At 42.8% G+C, this 18212-nt stretch overlaps 1 protein-coding gene across 1 annotated transcript in view; it reads left to right on the top strand.

Moving 5' to 3' along the window:
- The window catches only part of MYLK4 (myosin light chain kinase family member 4), a 29563-nt gene extending 22326 nt beyond the window's left edge, over nucleotides 1-7237 (top strand). Inside the window, exons 9-14 of the mRNA XM_075495448.1 lie at nucleotides 17-87; nucleotides 835-963; nucleotides 1484-1636; nucleotides 1991-2063; nucleotides 3662-3731; nucleotides 6021-7237. Of these exons, the coding sequence (XP_075351563.1) occupies nucleotides 17-87; nucleotides 835-963; nucleotides 1484-1636; nucleotides 1991-2063; nucleotides 3662-3703 (468 nt within the window). The 3' untranslated portion in view covers nucleotides 3704-3731; nucleotides 6021-7237. The remainder of the gene's footprint in view (nucleotides 1-16; nucleotides 88-834; nucleotides 964-1483; nucleotides 1637-1990; nucleotides 2064-3661; nucleotides 3732-6020) is intronic.
- Nucleotides 7238-18212: the final 10975 nt, after the last annotated feature.

The following is an 18212-nucleotide window of genomic DNA, read 5'->3' as shown; positions in this document are numbered from 1 at the left end:
TGGTTTCTCTTGACAGCCCGAGAATATCCTGTGTGTGAACCGAGCAGCAAATCAAATAAAAATTATTGATTTTGGATTGGCAAGAAGGTATGTGCATGTGTTCTTGCTAATCATAAATGAATTAGGAAACAATGAAAAAAGTATTACATCTCTACAATGACATATTAGATACATAATGGTCTCCTTTCTGTATCTAGGGATACACAATAGGGATATCCCTATTACCAGGGACATCTTTTAATAAGGAATATTTGGAGCTGAGTAAAAAAGGATTTGTTCTGAAACCTTTTTTCAGGTAAAAGGTTGAAAGAGGGCTGATGCTGACTGAACATGCACATAAGTAGATTGGAACAGCTAGAATGGACAAAACCAGTGGTACATCTTGTCTGGTCTCGTCTCCAGTATTACAAGATTCTTCAAAAAAAGAGTATAAGAGACCATCAAGGGCTGTTACAATATATCCCATGCTATAGCACTTTCTAGTTTAATTAGGTACCGTAACCTCAGTGAAGGATTTACTGGTTAAAAATTCCATACCTATGATATGGAGAAGCCCCAAAAAGATGATAACAGCTGCTCTGAGGAGTCCTTGAAAGCTGCATGTCTTCCTTTGTATAGCAGTTGAGTTTTGCCCTGAAGTGTGATATAAAGCTTGCAAACATTTTTCATTCTATATATGGGTATATTTGTTTTTATTTTGTACCTCTGTCTGTCCTTGTTTTCCTACTGAATTTCCTGTATGCTTTTGAAATCCCTCTAAGTGCTAAACAATTTACGATACAACTTTAATTAGGGCTATAATTGATGTTCTCTGTTAATGTTTCCATTTCCTAGATATAAACCCAGGGAAAAACTTCGAGTTAACTTTGGGACTCCAGAATTTCTTGCTCCTGAAGTTGTGAATTATGAGTTTGTCTCCTTTCCTACAGACATGTGGAGTGTAGGAGTCATTGCTTATATGCTGTAAGTCGGATTTAATCTCTGCTTTGTAAGCTGTTCTGTTGAACTGTGTCAGTCATCCAAATTCGTTGTTATATTGGAAGGTTGACAAAATCTGTACCCAAAATAGAAAATGTAGGCTTCTTTCCAAATCACATATTCAGTAATCTCTCCCCTTTTCCAATGACCATGAACTTCCTTGTTTCACTGGATATTTCTCATGACTGTTTGAGCATCACACTTCCAGAGTAATGTAGACTGCTTGGTAAGTTCCCAGTAGGTATATGCAAGAGTGGTCAGAGGTCAAGAAAACATGACCTACCATGAAAGACAGTAATGCTTGGTTTGTTAGGGAAGGAAGAAGGGCGATTATTTAAACATGTAAATAGAAGAGAGAATGGGAATGCTCTGGAGACTTTCTTAGACAATAACATGTTGCAAATTAGGCCAGGAGTAACAGAACAGTCATAGGTGGCACATTGGAGATTGTGTACAGAAAGGGGAAAACACGGGAGGACTGAACATTTTTTTGTTTTTACTTTAGCCTCAGTGGATTGTCTCCTTTTTTGGGTGATGATGACAATGAGACCCTCAACAATATCCTGTCCTGTAGTTGGGATTTTGAAGATGAGGAATTTCAAGGTGTTTCTGATCAGGCCAAAGATTTCATCTCAAAGCTTCTCATCAAGGAAAAATGGTATATAATCCCTGTACCTTTGAAATGTGTGTTCCACACCATTATGTCACAGTTGTGTCACTTGTACTGCTCCATTGCAGAACTATCATGACTTATCAAAGTGTTTTATGTCCACATAGAATATTCTAATGCCAGTTCATTGATGGTGTTCATTATGTCCATAAAATGATCTGAAGTTACCTGAATGTATTTTTGCTGTGAAACCGAATTTAACTTTATGCATTAGCTGCCATCTGGCGTAGTGTCCTGAAATGACAGCATTGCATGGTGGCAGAACACATGACCTGTAGGAGATAATTGTCAAATTGTAAGATTCTAGGAAAAACACTTACTAGCATTCTGGTTTTCCTTTAGCTGGAGAATAAGTGCAACTGCTGCCTTAAAACACCCATGGTTATCAGACCACAAGCTCCACTGCAGACTCCAGGTCCCTAAATTTAAATATCCTTGTGCACTGTAGATCTGCTGTTGCCTTCTTGTGCTGCCACATCACGATTTGCTTTGACATTTTTCTTGTCTGTTTTTGAGTCCCCATTGCTGCTGTATTTCTTGCTGCTGTGAGACATGTGTGTCCTTTTGTTTTTATTTAGCTGTTATAATTTGCATGCTCACACTTGCTCATCAGTTCTTGCATGTCTGGGAAGAAATATATGGTCATGCAGTTGCTGTGTGTTGCGGAGTGGATCCATTTCATAGCAAAATGAGACTATTTACAAAATGAGCACTGAATTACCATATTAAAAGATTTTTCGAGCTGGGGATGGTTCTGCTTCCTGCTTTGAAAACCCTTTCAGGCTCTCCTGAAGTCCCCTATGAGTGCTGTTAGATTTCATCCTACCTTTTCCCAAGGTATACCTTTCCTAACAGAGCCTGGAACCTCAGCCAGTGCAAATCTTTGTACTTAAGCACCTTCTTGCCCCTCAAGGGTAGCCAGCTTAGTGGCCAACACAAAAGAAGCAGTTGTTTGTTCACATGAACAATTCCACTGGGCTGAGTTGGAGGAGCAACAAGATTTTAAATCGTTTTGAATATTCCTCTGTTAGTAGTCAGTGAGTTTGGGAGATTCATGCTGTTGATGTGCTTGCTGTTGGCTGAATCTAAGTGAGTCCACTCTGCGGTTCAGTGGTTCATCAGGGGATAATCTTAAGCAGGTTTCAAAATTTTTACAGTGTTTGAAGTGCAATATTCACTTCCTTCTTTGCTGGCAAAGCACATCTATGTTAAATAAAATTACTGCTCTGTTGCCTAGCATGTATATGTCAAGGTGCCTTTTGAACTATAGCCATCATTAAGAATGAAGAGACCATATTATTAATTAATAAAATAATCTTATTAAAATAAGAGCAAAGATTATGATGATAAGAAAGCAGTAGTAGCTCTGCTGATGAGATGGTGTGGGTTCTGGGAAGGATGGACTGAGTAGTGTCCTGACAGCTCTGTCCTTGCGAGATGTTCCTGTTATACAGAGTAAGGATAACAAGTAGTAGTATAAAATGGGAAATAATAACAATCAAATAAATTATTGTAATTTTCATTGAAATTTAGCTTTCATGATAATATTCCAGAACAGCAATGCCCCTGAGATTATTAGAAGATTTGTAAGTGTGCATACACAGTAAAAATAAGAGAGTTTGTCAGAGGTAAGTATCTCTTTAGAGGGTTTCATAGGATACAATTTGACTCCTTTAGTTGGGCTCTAGTGAAGCTCCAATTCTGCAACCTGGGGAACAGGCTGTCTTTTCCAAGTGCTACAAGAACACGGGCTGCTTACCTGCTGTGCTGCTTCCTGTCACCAGTTTTCTTCTGGGGAAACCCTACCCATTACAACTCATGTCATCCTTTGTAGCTCCTCCCCCAGTATTTTTTGTTTATACTTCTTGTGCTTTACAAAAATAGCTTCACTAAACGTGCTGATGTTGTGGTGTTCTGCCATTACCTTAACTAGAGGTAAGATGTGATTGATCTTCAATTAATGCTCCAATAATGTCATCTTTCTTTCTTTTTTTTGTTTTTCTTTTCCTCTAGAAGAAGGCTAAAGGTGTGTCCCGAGCACCCTCAGTTCAATAACCTCTCTGAAAGAGCTGCCAAACAGAAGGTTTGTTTTGGGTCCCAAGTGTTTCTTCAGAAATAAGTACTGGAGCCCCTGTGGAGGGGATCAGTGGGTGGCTGAAGACCTTGCATAGTCCAAAGGGAATGGTCCAAACTGTATTCACCACCACCATCCCTGCTGTTGTTTGGAAAGCATTCAAAATGTAAACTGGCCCTATCACTTACACCAAGTCACAGCAATGTGAAAAAAAGATCATATATATGAAGCCATATGAGCTGCAAACCCTGGCCATTTTAGAGGGAATAGTTATGCTCCCACTGGCTGTCATGGGGCAGGATTTCACCCAATAATTTTTCAGTGTTGAAAGCTTTCAGGTTTTCATGCTGTGGTTAGGAGTATGGTTTAAAAAGGGTAGAAATATGAAAAGTAATTACTTTTTAGCAAAGGCACGGGCCAGACCCTCAGGGCAGCTCCGCTAACTGTAGTGAAACGAAAGTGAGGTGTCTCCTAAAAGAAGCTGCTCCACACTTTTGAGGACCCAGTTCTGACAGGGCACTTCTCTGCCCTTTTAGCCTATAGCAACCCAAACAATTCTGACGGACCGTCTCTCTCTCTCCTTTTTTTCTGTCTCCTTGTCTTTGCCCTTTCATTAACAAACACTTCATTAGTGGCTCTCAGGCTGGCTTGGTTGCCTTCCCCGGGGATCAGGGAGACTCAAGTCTGCTCTCATGGTCTGTCTCTGGTCTTTGACCAAAGCATACTCACGCAGCCACTTTGAAATCAGGCTACCTCAGGCGGTACAGTATCTCCATAAACCAGTATACCAATTCCCACAGCCCCTTTTACCAACTACCACAGAAATTGGTGCCTCTGCTGAAGGACCATGGGAACCACTCAAAGGTTCTGGGGGCACCTCTGGGCAAAACTCAGTGGAGGGTCAAGATGTGAATGAGGCTGAGAACACACACACTGTAAAACCACTTCCTTTTAGTTGTGCGTCATGAATAACAACCAGGATGCCAAAATAAAAGTAGTCCACTTTTCACCACAAGCAAGTTTTTGATGCTGCCATCATGCATCATCCACTTGGTAGGGCAAGTGATGTACTGGGTTTTGTTTGCAACAGGTTTTGTCCAGAAACATGTAAAGAGAGTATTGTGAGAGGTTGAAATTTTTGTTCTGTTTTGACTAAGTAAAATTAGAACAGATTTTATATAGTGTAGTGTAGTAACACAGAAGTTAATGATCTTTAAATGAGCTACCTTGGGGACTTGAAGCTGCCTTTCCGTGGTACACTGGAGGTCAGTGAGGGCTAAGGTGCCATTATTATATCCTACTTGCTCTCTGAAGCCACATAACTTCCTGCTATGGTAATGTCTCAGCATCAGCTTCTGCAGTGGGAATCCAGTGGGAATGAATACATCTTTGTGATCCTCAGCATTCATCCCCCCTTCACTGGTGCTGGGACAGGTTACATGAAGCTTTTGTTCACTCACCTGAGTGCTTCTGTGTAGTAGTTTTCTAAACAGGTTTTCCTGACCTGTTACAGGCCTAGTGTTTTTATCTGTATTTCCCATTTCAAGCCACTAACTGCACAGCAACCAAATGGTGAAAACTCTCCCTCTCTAATGCAGGAAGCACTGTATTACACAATTTTCTATTACAACCAAAATCAACTTTGAGATACATTGACTGTCCAACAGCAGTCAAATTTATTTTTAAATAAACTTTTTATAGCTTTGTAACATAGTAACCTACCCATGATCTAACCTGCGGGAAAACCTGGTTTTGGCTTTTGCAGTGTTATTTCCTCTGCATGTGTTTTTCTTTTTGGAGTTTATTTGAGTTTACTTAATGAGTGGATCTAAAGTCATAGCAGTGCTTTGTTTTTAAAGAATCCCTTTAGCTATTTTTATCAGGCAAGCAGTATGGTTACCACATTTAACCCAAAATAATACACTCAAGTGCCAGTTGATTTAGACCTGGCATTATAAATGCTTGCATTGGTAACACAAATAAATGGAGAGGTTTGCAGCATGCCTTTTCATGCTGTGATCTGTATGACAAGAGAGGCAAAAAAGCAGAGTAGCTGCATTTCAAGAGAGACCTCCAGGACCATTTCTCCACTTAACAAAGAGGCCTTGTCTTTTTAATATTGTATAAAACATCTTACAAATAAGGTGGCTGCAGCAACCCTTTGTAAGCAAGAAGCTTCAGCGCTGCTTTCTTTTCCTTATGCACAAAGAAACCACCCTGTGGTTGTCCTAGAACCCTTAACCAAATAAAAAAGTATACTGCTGAATTAACTGGATTCTTGTTTTGTTTATTTTGCAGAAAAGCTGCTGTGTGGTTACTGCTGCTAAGAGATTGGAAAATATCAGCAGTCTTGGTGCTTTACCCCCCTGCCATGACCGAGACTTCTACTAAATGGACCAACAGCACTTTAGCTGCAGGACAAGTCCCAGCATTGCTGAGCTGCTTCTTCTCTATTCAGCTATTGAAAGAAGGAGAGTATTTCTCCAGGTTGCAGGAAAGTGTTTCTTCTGGAGCACCATGTTCTCCATGTCTGGGAGCGCTACATTAGCTTGGATTCGTAACGAACTTTTCTCTATCTATCTTGTCTTACATCCTCATTTACTTATCAAAGGCTCCTTAAGGTTCAAATTATCAGGTTAAATTGACTGTTTCTCATGTCAGCCCAGAAGGCAGTCTGTCCCTGTGTTATATCTGTAGCCAAAGTTGATTTGACACTGGAGTCAAATAATTAAAAAAAAAAAAATTGCAGCCAATTTACAGCTGCCTTATGTAGAAGATTTGAAGTTCGTTTTTCCTGTCACGCTAAAATGAGCTAAGGATTAGCTCAACCAAAGTTAAAGCCATGTTAATGTAACACCAGTGGAAGCGAGAAGTGAGACTTTCCTTGCATGTAGGTGAATTTGCTGCAACCGTGATATGACACATTTTAGGATTTTTTAGCCTGATGAATTAGTTTGCTTTAAATACACTTGGATTAATTAAACAAGAAAGAAAATGAGGCACTATTCACTTATACCCATGCAGACTCTGTTGTCCAATATGCAAGTATAATTAAGAGTTATTTTAACAGAGGGTGATTTTACACCAGCTAATTTGTTTAATGCTAATAGGACTGATTAAGACCATTGGCAAAGAGGACCGTTAGTCCTCTGCTCATTATAACCTCTGGGTACAGGCCCAAATGAAAATTCTCTGTTTTTCTAAAGTTTTCTTTTCTTATCTTGCTCCCAAGCCTTTCTGATTCTTAACTAGATAAAAAACTGGGAGTCAGAACAGCTGAATTCTTTACCTGAGATTGTTTGATTATGGCTCGTCATTAAGTGAATCTGAGTCTTAGTTGCCTAGGCTGTGAGATTAAAATAATGAGACTTATTCCCTGCTGTATATGGCTTTCTGACTGCTTGGTTTCAGAACTACATAAATGCAAAGTATAGTGAGTATTTTATTCAATGATGCTGACTTATTGTGGTGCCTTTAGATTTTCTTTGATTAATCCAGTTCTGATCAAACTACATATTAACATAGCTATCTCTGTATATTTATCTACACATTTCATATGTATTTATATTTAAATTATGTCTTTTTTTAAAGGGGATCAACATAAAGACAAAACAGTATTATTCATCACCACCCAATGAATTATTTTTCATGCCTTTGTCCTTTCTGGATAGCATTCATATTGAACTAAAAGAGGCCCATTAATGGGACACCATGGCCATGACATTCTCTACAGCCAGTTTGATCCAGTGTTTTAAAGCCATTGTAGTAGATCTCTTAAGACTGCTCCTGTAAATGAATAGGGCTTCTTACAGCTGTGAAATCTATGAAATACTGATGTGTTGTACTAGTTGTTGCAAATACATGAGACCCATTACTATTATCACACAATGACTCACCATGTAACTATGATACCATGTAGAGCACTGCCACCTTCAAATCCTTATCTGTAGTCTTAACTAAAGTAAACTTTGACTAGCAGAAATGGAACTTTCTTCAGGAAAAGACTAAGCAGTCTCAAAGCAAGAAAATGAGCATATGACTTTTAGATAGAAACTGGCCTGCTTATTTTTAGTCTCCATTTATGTTTGCCTGTGCAAAATAAATAGAAAAGCTACCTTTCTGTCAGAGCTGGAGTTCCCACTCCTGTTCTGACTACCTTCAAGGTATTGTAGCTTTTTGTACAGTAAACAACTCAATGATCAGACTAAAATGCAGCAGACCACTTTGGAATGACAAGATCTCATTATGCACTTTAGTGCCAGTATTGTAGGATTGGGTTGGGGGTTTTGTTTTTCCTGTGGTAGATTTTACATGGGTATGAATAAATTGCATGTCATTTTGAATCTTATTAACTATACTAAAATAACAGTGTGACTACAGTCTTATCTGCTTTGTTGCTCAGTTGAATTAAGAGGATTTATCATTTGTGGATATATACATCTGAGTAGTAATTAAGAGCTTAGTGCCATAAAGATCAGTCCTGTATTAGAGTGTGTTGCGTCGAGTCAGCCACAAATCCTCCAGGAGCCGTAGGAGAACGTGGCCTCTGTTGTGCACATCCACAGAGTTCATCTGTACAGCAGAAATATGCACACGTGAATTACTAGGGAAGGTGGAAGAACTTGACATACTTCACACGCTTTGGGAGGCTAGGCCCTTTCAGAAGGCATGAGTTGAGGAGGGAGCACCTCACTTAGCCCCTTGCTTGTGCAACAGGACAGTGTGCTAATTTACTCAAGGGGTTTAACTTTCATTCTTACTAACATGGTGGTCACACTCTTGAGTCTTATCTGTAAACTGCTCCAGGAACAGCTCCCGTAGTGGCGAATGCGGTTGACGTGGGGACAGCTGGAGGAGGTTGAACTGAGCGAGTCTCTATAGTGACTGAAGGTGCCATTTGGTGCCCAGGGTTAAGCACAAACGTGGGCCTGCAGGTGTCCAGTGCAGGAGGACAAAATCCCAAGCGTACTTCTTGTTATTGCCACATAGACTCTAGCTCTGCAGCACCGAGTCAAAAGAGAGGCACATTACCAAGATCTTTATCATTATCAAGGGTAAAAAAATTATACTGCTGTGTAATTATCACATGTATAGCGATGTGCCTGAGAAAAAGTCTCCAGAGATGTTTGCTTGTATCTTTTCTGGCTGTTGTAATTTTAGTTAAATAATAACTTGACACAGCTTCTTTTCAGTGGCTTTCTAATTCTGTCTCATTGCACTTTGAGCAGTGTGTGTGTGTGTGCGCATGCAAGTTTGTTTTTGGTTCTGTTTTCCTTAAATACATTCTGTAACAACTAATAGCTAGAGACTGCTATTAATTATTAAATTATTGTTTTGACACATCATTATTTATTTTCTACTAGGTAATAATAAGAAGTCGACTAGGTTCTAATAAGTCAACTGCATCTATGTGAGTTTGCTTATTATCATTTTTGTTGAGTATTGGTTTAAGCAATTGCGTTTGGAAACTGTGAATTACTGTGCTCGAGAGCAGGTTTGGGTGTGAAAGGCGCTGTACTAGCTGTTGTTACTCCATTTAGCTCCATACGCACAGACCGTCAGAGATGGCTGCAGGTACTACAAGAGTGATACAGAAACATCGGTTGTGGTGGAAGGGATAAAGTGTCAAGATGCAGTATTTGGCCTGTGTGCACCATTGTATTCTTCCTGACCTGTAAAAATTAAAGGCCATATCACGGGAACATAGTGATTTATACTAGGTGATGACTTGACCTGCAGGTTTGCATACAGACTCCCTGCTGGACTGCAAAAAGGCAGAGGGCTTTTTCTTCGGAAAGGCAGCTTTAGCAGTAATGTTCCATGGGGGCTGTTCTGCAGGGATGACCTGCGGGAAGTCATTGGAAGTTGAAGGCACTCTGTAACTGGCAGATTTTCTCAGCGTCTCAGATGTAACTGTACTCAGAAAAGCACGACTTGACTTGTCAGGCATTGAAAGACAGCTATCACCTGGCACTTACAAGAATTAGGATGCTGTTATTCCCGTTTCTATAGATGCAGCAGAGAGATTCAGCTAGAGAAAATCTTGGAGAGTTTTGCCCAAGATATACTAGAGTAGTCTAACATTAGCATCAGGATTAGAAGCAAATTTATTTGGCTCAAGGTGGGGCACTAGTGGCTTTCCAACTCTTTTTATATGTTGATCATCCTGGAGGCTATGAAATGGATAAAAACCTTTACCACAGAAAGATGTCCATACTATCATATCCATGTTTGTAAGCACCTGCAGCCAGTCGCTCCCCTGAGTACCCTCACAGCATAAGCAGTTGGCAATCTGTGATAATCCACTCTGGAGATTACATCAGAAGCTACTGCTTAATTTCTTTTTCATATTCCTTCTTATGTCAGAAGCTGAATAAAGTTAAAGCCTAAGCTAAATTCTGCTATAACCTGATTGCAACCAGGAATAACAGTGCAGCTCCACAGAATTAAATAAGGGAAGTGCTTGGTCCACCTTTTGTGATGTGAGTAGCACAAGAGCCCAGTTTAACCCCTGCCTCCCTGCCAAAAAAATCTATTTTGCACCAGTCCTGACCTGTAAAAATAAAAAGAACCTTAATTTTTTAATATTAAGGAATCTCAATCAAGATACAGTTTTTCTGCAGTGGTTAAATTGCTGCAGTAAGAGTCAAGGTATTTTAGCATCTTCAATTTAAGGCTGACATTACAAATCACTGACAGCCTCTTTCAGCAAAATGGCCCCCACCAGCAGGAGCTGTGAGAAAAGCAGGTGTTTGTCAGCTCTTCTCCGCTGATGGGGACCTGAAGACATGCCGTCCCCTTCCCCTGGCCCCACCAGTGAGCAGGGCAATTCTTAGCTTGTGGACTTTTAATAGGTGATAACGATTGAAGTTTTGCTTAGTGTCAAACCCACGGCAGTGATGAGTGAATGAGCACCCATGTTCCAAACTCCTTCCAGGAGGATGCTGCATCTTCACATACTACTTCTATCATCACCGATAGATACTTGTCCTTGTGTCTCGTGTGAATAAAACTAAACACTGCATGAATCCGTTTAGGGACGTTAGACTGTTTCACCTTCCATGAAGGCTTGGTAGCTGAACAACTACCTACCTGTTTCAAATCTTAGATGAAGACTGGTAGAGATAACGCTTTGTAAATATGTTGTTTAGCTATGTGCATAGAGTTAGTGATCACATTTTGGCGCAGCAGAACTAACGTTTGTGTACCCCACAGCAACTTCTCTTAAATTTAGATGACAGGCATGTGAGAACTAAATTATGAAGCACATGGATTTTCATGTACCATATCACTTTGGCTCGCATATCTGGTTTTGTATATTAACGCCTGTATCTCTGGTATGTGTTCTTTTGTGAAAAACATGAAGCAATCTTGTACAAAGATGACTGAGGAATAAATGCTGATTTTGTTTACTCCAGGGTTTTTGTTTGCTGTATTTAATGTGCCTGTCATTTATACTAGTAAGTAATAAAAAGAAACATGGCCTTTTTCCCAACTGCTGTCTCTAGATACATGAAGATAAAAGGAGAGTAATTTCCACTGAAACAAATACACCAGAGTTGAAGGTTTGCTCAAGCTCACAGCTTGTACTCACCCCTTGTAAGAAAGCCTCAGCTCTCTCTGCAGATAACTAGGACGTGAGGTGCTCTCGGCTCCAATCTTGCTGCAAGTGCTTAGACCAGGTCACTAGGGAGGAAAGAAGAGATTACTGAAATTTCTGGTGCTCGGTCAAGGGACCTGGTGTCACTCTTTTCTCCTAAATTGTCACACTCGGACTGTTGGCTTGTTATTCAGTATTGCTGTCTGGGGAACGCACTTTAACCTTACCCCATCTAGGAGTTCTCTGACTAATAAACCAGCCTGAAATCAGAAGGAATGTTTCCTGCAGAGTTAAATCAACCTTAAATTGGGCTGTCTAGTGAAAAAATGAAGAGCAAGAGCAAAAATTGAGAAAAAAGTTAGAGGGTGAGAAAGCAGGAAGCAACCTCTGACTGGCACTGGTCTATATTCAGTAAGTAGCACTTTTTCTGCATGGTTTATCCACAACTCTGGTTGCAGCATTTGAGACATTCACCATGCTTGAGGAGCAGCTTTGGCTTCTTACACTGGAAGGCTCCCGTTTAATATCAGCCTGTATTTGATGAGCCTGAGCTTTGCAGGTGTAAAATCTAAGCGTAGAACAAGACACCCTCCTGATTAAGCCGGAAGTTAAATCAACCAGAGTTGCACTCGTGCCCCGGGGAGCTCAGCGCTCCTGGCCAACACGGAGCAAAGCCATCGCAACCTGGCTGGCAGAGCTTGGGGGCTGGAGGAAGCGAAGAGGCGAGAGAACAATTTTACAACAGCCGAGCGCAGGACATGCAGCTGCTGCTTCTTTACACCCGCTCAAGACAGCCCCGAGACTACCAGTCATTTCAACAGCCCCACGCTGGTTAGCCCAGGCGAAGCCTCTTTCTTGGCATCCTTCCTATGCAAGTAGGCGAGAGATTTCCCTTCCAAATTAGCGGGCTGTATAGCGTCCACAAAAAGGCTTTGTTTCCCCTTTCTTCTGAAAAACGTCTTCTAGCGGGGTCCCTAATGTGATCAGCGCTGGTAGCGGCCCTGCGCTGCTGGGAACACCGCGGTACCGTAGCCGCATCTTGAGCCCGTGCTCAGGCTCCGGCATGTGTCTGCACGGGGCCCTGACGAGTTCAGAAGGTGTCCAAAAATCTTTTGGGGTGAAACCCCAGAGTGAGTTCCTGTGCATGACCAGGCCTTATACATTTGCTCTTCATTTGCCTTTCTTGAAGGCAGTCTCTGTGGTTTAGTTTTCAGTGCCTTTCACCCTGGCGTAGGAGGTTTTGTCCTGAAAATATTAGTGTCTGCGCTTTATAGCTGATGAGGAAGACTTTGCCATAGTACCTTGGTCCTCTCAACAGCTCCTGCTAAATGCACGCCACTGGCGAAAATAAAATAAATGGGGATAAAATAACACTCAGCTCCCCGTATGTGTCTGTAAAGCAACTCCATGCTTTTAAAATGTGTTCACTAAGTCCATGTGGTTAAAAATATGTTGACTACAGGAAAAAAATCCAACAAGGGACACTCATAATTCTTCATTAATTAATAGTCAACCCTTTTTCTCCCCCAATTATTTCAAACACCTGCTCACAGTAAATTTCGTTTGCAATTTTTTAATGCTACTTTAATATTACCCAGAACTTGGAAACATACACTAAGCTTCTCTTATTTTTAATTATTTTCAAATTAATTTTAATTTTCTGAATATTTTCAGTGCTGCCCATTTGTTCAATAAAACTGAATTTTAATTTTAATTTTTTTTCTTAAAGGCCTCCTAAAGTTTCCAGAGCCTGCTTTTATGGGCTGTTTTAATGAAAGCTTTTGGAAAGGGACTGGAGATTTCCAAATTCCTCTCCTGAAGCCTCCTCATCCGAAGAAAGAGGGGGGGGGGGGGAAATCACTTCATCTGGGGTGACTCACATCTCTTGCATACAGCAGGTATTCATCCGGGAGCTAAGCCATCTTGTACTTGGAGTGCAGGCTGGCGATGTATATGGGGGTGAGGGGCCAGACCCCCCTCGGCTCTGGGTGGCTGCAGTGAGAAGCGAGGGTGCCTGGCCACGAGCAGGACCGAACTCTCACGGCTCCAGGCTGTGCCATTTGAGGGCCTGCTATAAAGCTCGCAGAAAGCGAGGAGCACCTTTACCCTCTTTGGACCGGGTCCTAAATCAATGAAAGCCTTGGCAGGGAGCGCAGTGCGCGGGGGTGTGCCCCCACCGCCGGTGACGGGACTAACTGCAGGGGGAGGCAGAGCTGGAGGGCTTGCTCCACGAGTCACAGTTTTCAGGCTCTCCTGGGTGCAGCAGGGCCAGCACCCTCAGCAGCACCGCTCCTGTGCTGAGCTGGCTGTGTCTGCCCTCCAGCTCCCAGCTTGCACCCATCGCCAGTGGGTGCACGATGAGCATCTTCGCTACCACCAGCAAATCAATCAGATGCAAAGCTGTCGCCAGGGCACAACGTCCTGCTGTCCATTGTGGACACAGGGCCGTGACTGTGGCAGAGATGAGGGAGAGGAAGGGAAGGTGAAAGCTGTCCTTTTCCGGAGCCGTCCACTCCTCACCAGCTAGTTTAAATGCACCTCCCCTCATTGCTTTAGGTGTCCAGCCACTGTTTCATAAACTCTTATCTTTGGCTATCTCCATAACATGCGCAGGGTGTGACATCTGGCAACTGAAAACAGGTCATGGCAAGTGACCTTTGAGGTGACCTTGGTCCTTCAGGAACATAAGTACTTTCACGGAGAGGGTACCAAGACCCCCAGCTCTGGAGCAGAGACAAGTCCTTGGACGTATCAACCCCATTTCAGACTGTGTGGTCTCAGGGGCTGGAGATGATTTAAAGACATGTGGCAGGGACTTGCCTCGTTAAAACGTGATGGCCTCGATGTGGCAACTGAGCGTTCCTGCTGCAGCGCGGTGTCGCTTGCCACTTGGTACCCCTCTGCTTCGCCAGGCAGTTCATAGCGGGTTCCTGATCCCTCAGCGACAAAGCTCACTTCATGGGTAACACTTAAGTAAGCCAAACCACCAGACTGCTGAAAGGAGCTATTTAACCGGCACCGACATTTGCTAGGTTTCTTCGTTTTGCTTTTAGCTTTATGTTTTGTTATGGTTCACTTGTGCAGACTTAAGAAATACCCATTGTGAGGAGCTTTCATCTACTGTGGTCTTAATCTCTGCAGATGCCCATGTTACAGGGACTGGAAGAAGCTTTCTAATTGTAGGAGGTCTTTTTTTTTTTTTTTTTTTTCTGGTAAAAGTGCTGTCTAAGAGCTATTCAGAGGGCCTGAAATGTTAGACTTAGTCCCACAAGCATTAGTAGGCAGAGAAAAAAGCAAAGTTCAGAAACGAATTAAAAATGTGGCATGTCACAAAAAGCTGCAATTTGTTGTTTGGGTGGCACTGCCAGACATAAATGACCAAGAAAATCTTCTGTAATGTATTTTAGATCAACTCATGGTAGAATTTTATCTTGTTATAACCTGTTGTCCCCATGCTTTTTCTGCTATTACTGTTGCATTGAAATCACACATTCAGCTTCAGCAGCACTTGGCTGTGCTCAGTGCTCCCCAGTCGCTCTCCTTCAGATAGGTCACTGCTCAGCAGGCAAGCAAAGGTGTGCAGCCAGTTTGATTTCTGTGCAATAGCAGCAAGTTGGGTCCTGACCATGGATGCCTTCCTGAGCTGGGGCCAAAATCAGCAGTCAGTCAGTACCACTGGGGTGGAGCTGGTAGCAACGGGAAGGTGATGCCCCCGTTATGAGGAGCATCTCAAGAGACAGCGTGTGGGCAGGCGCTGGTTTGCTTTGCGCCTCCTCCCCAGGGCCAGGGAGCCTCAGTCCTACTGGTACCCAGCAGAGTCTGGTAGCTGTGTACAGCTGATGTGCAAAGATGCCACTTGTGAGACCTTGCTGCAAACGGCTAGTATGGCCACGAGAGGTCAGCATTGTTGTTTCTGATTTAATAAAATGGTCACTTCCATCTCTTTGTTGAGGGGTTGCTTTGGAAAGTAAAGTTACATGCAGAACTGCCAGCGCGGGCTGGGGTATGTAGTGCTGTGGCACTCCCAAACCCCCGTTAGGGACCACCTTGCCAGCCCGCGCATGTGGAGATGGGTGACCTTTAAAATATCTCTGACTAATACAACACTATTTATTTTCAGGCACAAACTGTGCTAAATACAGCTTTTAACCTCTCCCCATGCCAAGCCTGTTCTTAGCACACCAAGTAGAAGAGCCCAGGGAAGTGCCTGAGGTATGATACCAGAAAAGGATCAGAGAGTTTGTGCAATGTGGAGACTGGCCAAGGTGAATGTGGGGAAATGAATGGTGGAGCTGGGAGTGCTTCTTACTTACTGCCATTTTACACCATTCTTTCTTTATCAATAGCACTGCTCGAGGTCCTCTGCAGAACATGAACAGAAAATAGATGTGATTTAGGATTTGCATGTAAATCAGCTGACATGAGTAGAAAAGCATGAAGAAGCTTGCACACTCCTGTTACAAAGAGGAATCTCCACACCATATGGTTTGTATGTTGAGAAAGAGATTCTGTAGGAAGTTACACACATCAAGTGAGATGATGAGTACTCTTCTACTGGCTTGAATGGGATGTGAGGGCATTAGGCAACCCTAATGAAAGACCAAGAGTTGGTCTTTTGTCACCTATTCTGTCTTTGCTCTGTGCACAGAAGTCCTGTTGCTGTCCTGAGAGAAAGGACAAGAATGGAGGTCTCAAGTTCCATATATTATCTCTTTCTCTATTTGTATGAAAGCTGAATGATTATTCGTGAAATAGAACCAGAAATTATATGGTCAGAGAAGACCTCTGTGATGGCCTTGTCTGATCTTCAGTACCTTAGATGCCATAAGACCTCCCCCAATTAATTTCCTTTTTAACTATAGCATATTTAAAAAAAAAAAAATCTTACTTCTTGTCTGATTTTGTTCACCTTCTACCCATTGTCTCTTGCTTTACATTTGCCTGAACAAATCTCTACTAGCAAATGTCTCCTCCTCACCAAAATACTTCTAGAGTGACTGTCCAAGCCCCACCTTGACCTTCTCTTTAAGATAATTGGAGTTGCTCTTGCCCATCTTTCACCACAAAAAAGTTTGGATCATTCTCGTAAGTCTCTTTTGTATTTAAATGTTGGTTTTCCGAGGCCATTCTTATACTGTAAATATAACACAGTATACCAGTATCTGTCACCTCGGTGCCAGGTGTAACAGGAGCATGGAGTCCTTTGTATTCATTCCCCCGTTGCCTGTTTCCACACCCTTGATCGCCATTAGCCTCACTGGTCGTTAGGTCACTAACTTTCAGCTATGACCTGCAAGTTCCCCGTGCCTGGCTTTCACTGTTGCCAGGACAGAATTTTCCAGTCTACGAGCAGGACCTGGCTTCCTTTGGCATCAGGTTAACAACATTGATACGTAAGTAGCAGTCACCGGGCTCCAGAAATAATGTCTGTTTGCTGTGAGTGGCCTTGCCCTCTCTCTGTGTACCAGCTGAAGAACCCATGAGACAACAGTGTCTCAGATCAGTCCAAAGGTTTTCATCCCAGCCACCAATGGCTGGAGCTTTATATTCTTTCAAAGCTTAAATTCCAAAGAAACCAGGAAGGTCAACAGAGGAGACTTGTTATGGAAATATGGCATAAATCAAGAAACACCTTGTTTGTGAGGGTCAAGGGAAGGAAGACATCCACAGGTAGTATGGGAGCAAGGTAGAAATAATCCAGCCTTAAAAGAAGTCAGAAATCTGGCTCACTGTAAGCACATGATGGTGATGGGGGTAGGAGTGAGGAACTCCAGCAGTATCAGATTTGCCGGCGAGGAAAAAACATAGTCTTGAGGGTTTAGCAGAATGTTTTAAAGTAAGGCCTAAAAGAACTGAGAGCAAATTCATCCGCTATCATTCATTTTGGTCTTCCAACCCATAGCTGAGAGAAAGTCCCTTGCCTGCACAGTTTACAATCCAAGCAGACAAGCAAGCCAAAGGCAGCAAGGAGAGCAGAGGTGCAAAGTGGCTTGACCGGAGTCCACTCCTGTTCCAGGCTTGGTCACACATCTCCTCTCGAGTCGCGTCTAAACAAGCTACATCCCCAGCTGCTGGCCACCACCCATCCATGCTGCCACAAACCCCTGCCACCCAGGTGTGCTGCGTCACCGCTAGTGTGAGCGTTCCCCAGCCTTTCCCAAGCAAAAACTAAGCTCAGGCGGTAGATCATTGCTAAACCACCTCATGCTGACAGAGAGCAGCTAATAAACACTAGCAAAAGCAGCTCCGGCAGCAGCTCTGGCAGAGGGAAGACAACGAACAGCCAGGGGTGGGGTGAAGCTCCTCATGTCCACAGCCAGCTCGGCTGCAGCCTGGTGGACCAGTCAGCACGTTCTGTGGAAGAGCTTCAACTCAAGTCTCTGGTGCTTATCCCAGCTGCAGCTCATGCTGCCTACACAAGTCCCCAGCATAGACAGGGGAATGCGGCTAGCTCACCTGAGAAAAGTTAATGTAAGCCCCAGCAGCCCAGTCTGTCAGTGACAAATCTGGTAGTCGTTTGGAGGATAAAATGGGTAGAGGAGGGCAAAAGTCTGCAGAAAGCAGTTTGTGACAAACAGGCAAAATCAGGTAGCAGAAGGTAGAGGACACAGATCATCCCACTCACACTGCTTCCTGCCATGGTGATCACCACTGAAGTTATGGCAATGCTACTGGTGATTTTGCTAGGCAGGGTCATGGCCTTTGGTTGGGCTGGTTTGCGGGGAAGGATCTCACCCCAGGACAGCGTGAGATCAGCCATCGGCCTCATTCTCCTGAGAACCCCAACCCTGTGTTCATGTGTTCCCATTTAAACAAGAAAAAAGCTCCACGCTGTACAGCGTGTGCTGACACCAGCTTTCTTGGAAGTGGTGAGATGTCACGAGTGCCTG

The sequence above is a fragment of the Mycteria americana genome, chromosome 2, assembly GCF_035582795.1.
Source record: "Mycteria americana isolate JAX WOST 10 ecotype Jacksonville Zoo and Gardens chromosome 2, USCA_MyAme_1.0, whole genome shotgun sequence".
Lineage (NCBI taxonomy): Eukaryota > Metazoa > Chordata > Aves > Ciconiiformes > Ciconiidae > Mycteria > Mycteria americana.
Note: the sequence above shows the minus strand (reverse complement) of the source record. Positions and strands in the feature narration are given on the sequence as shown.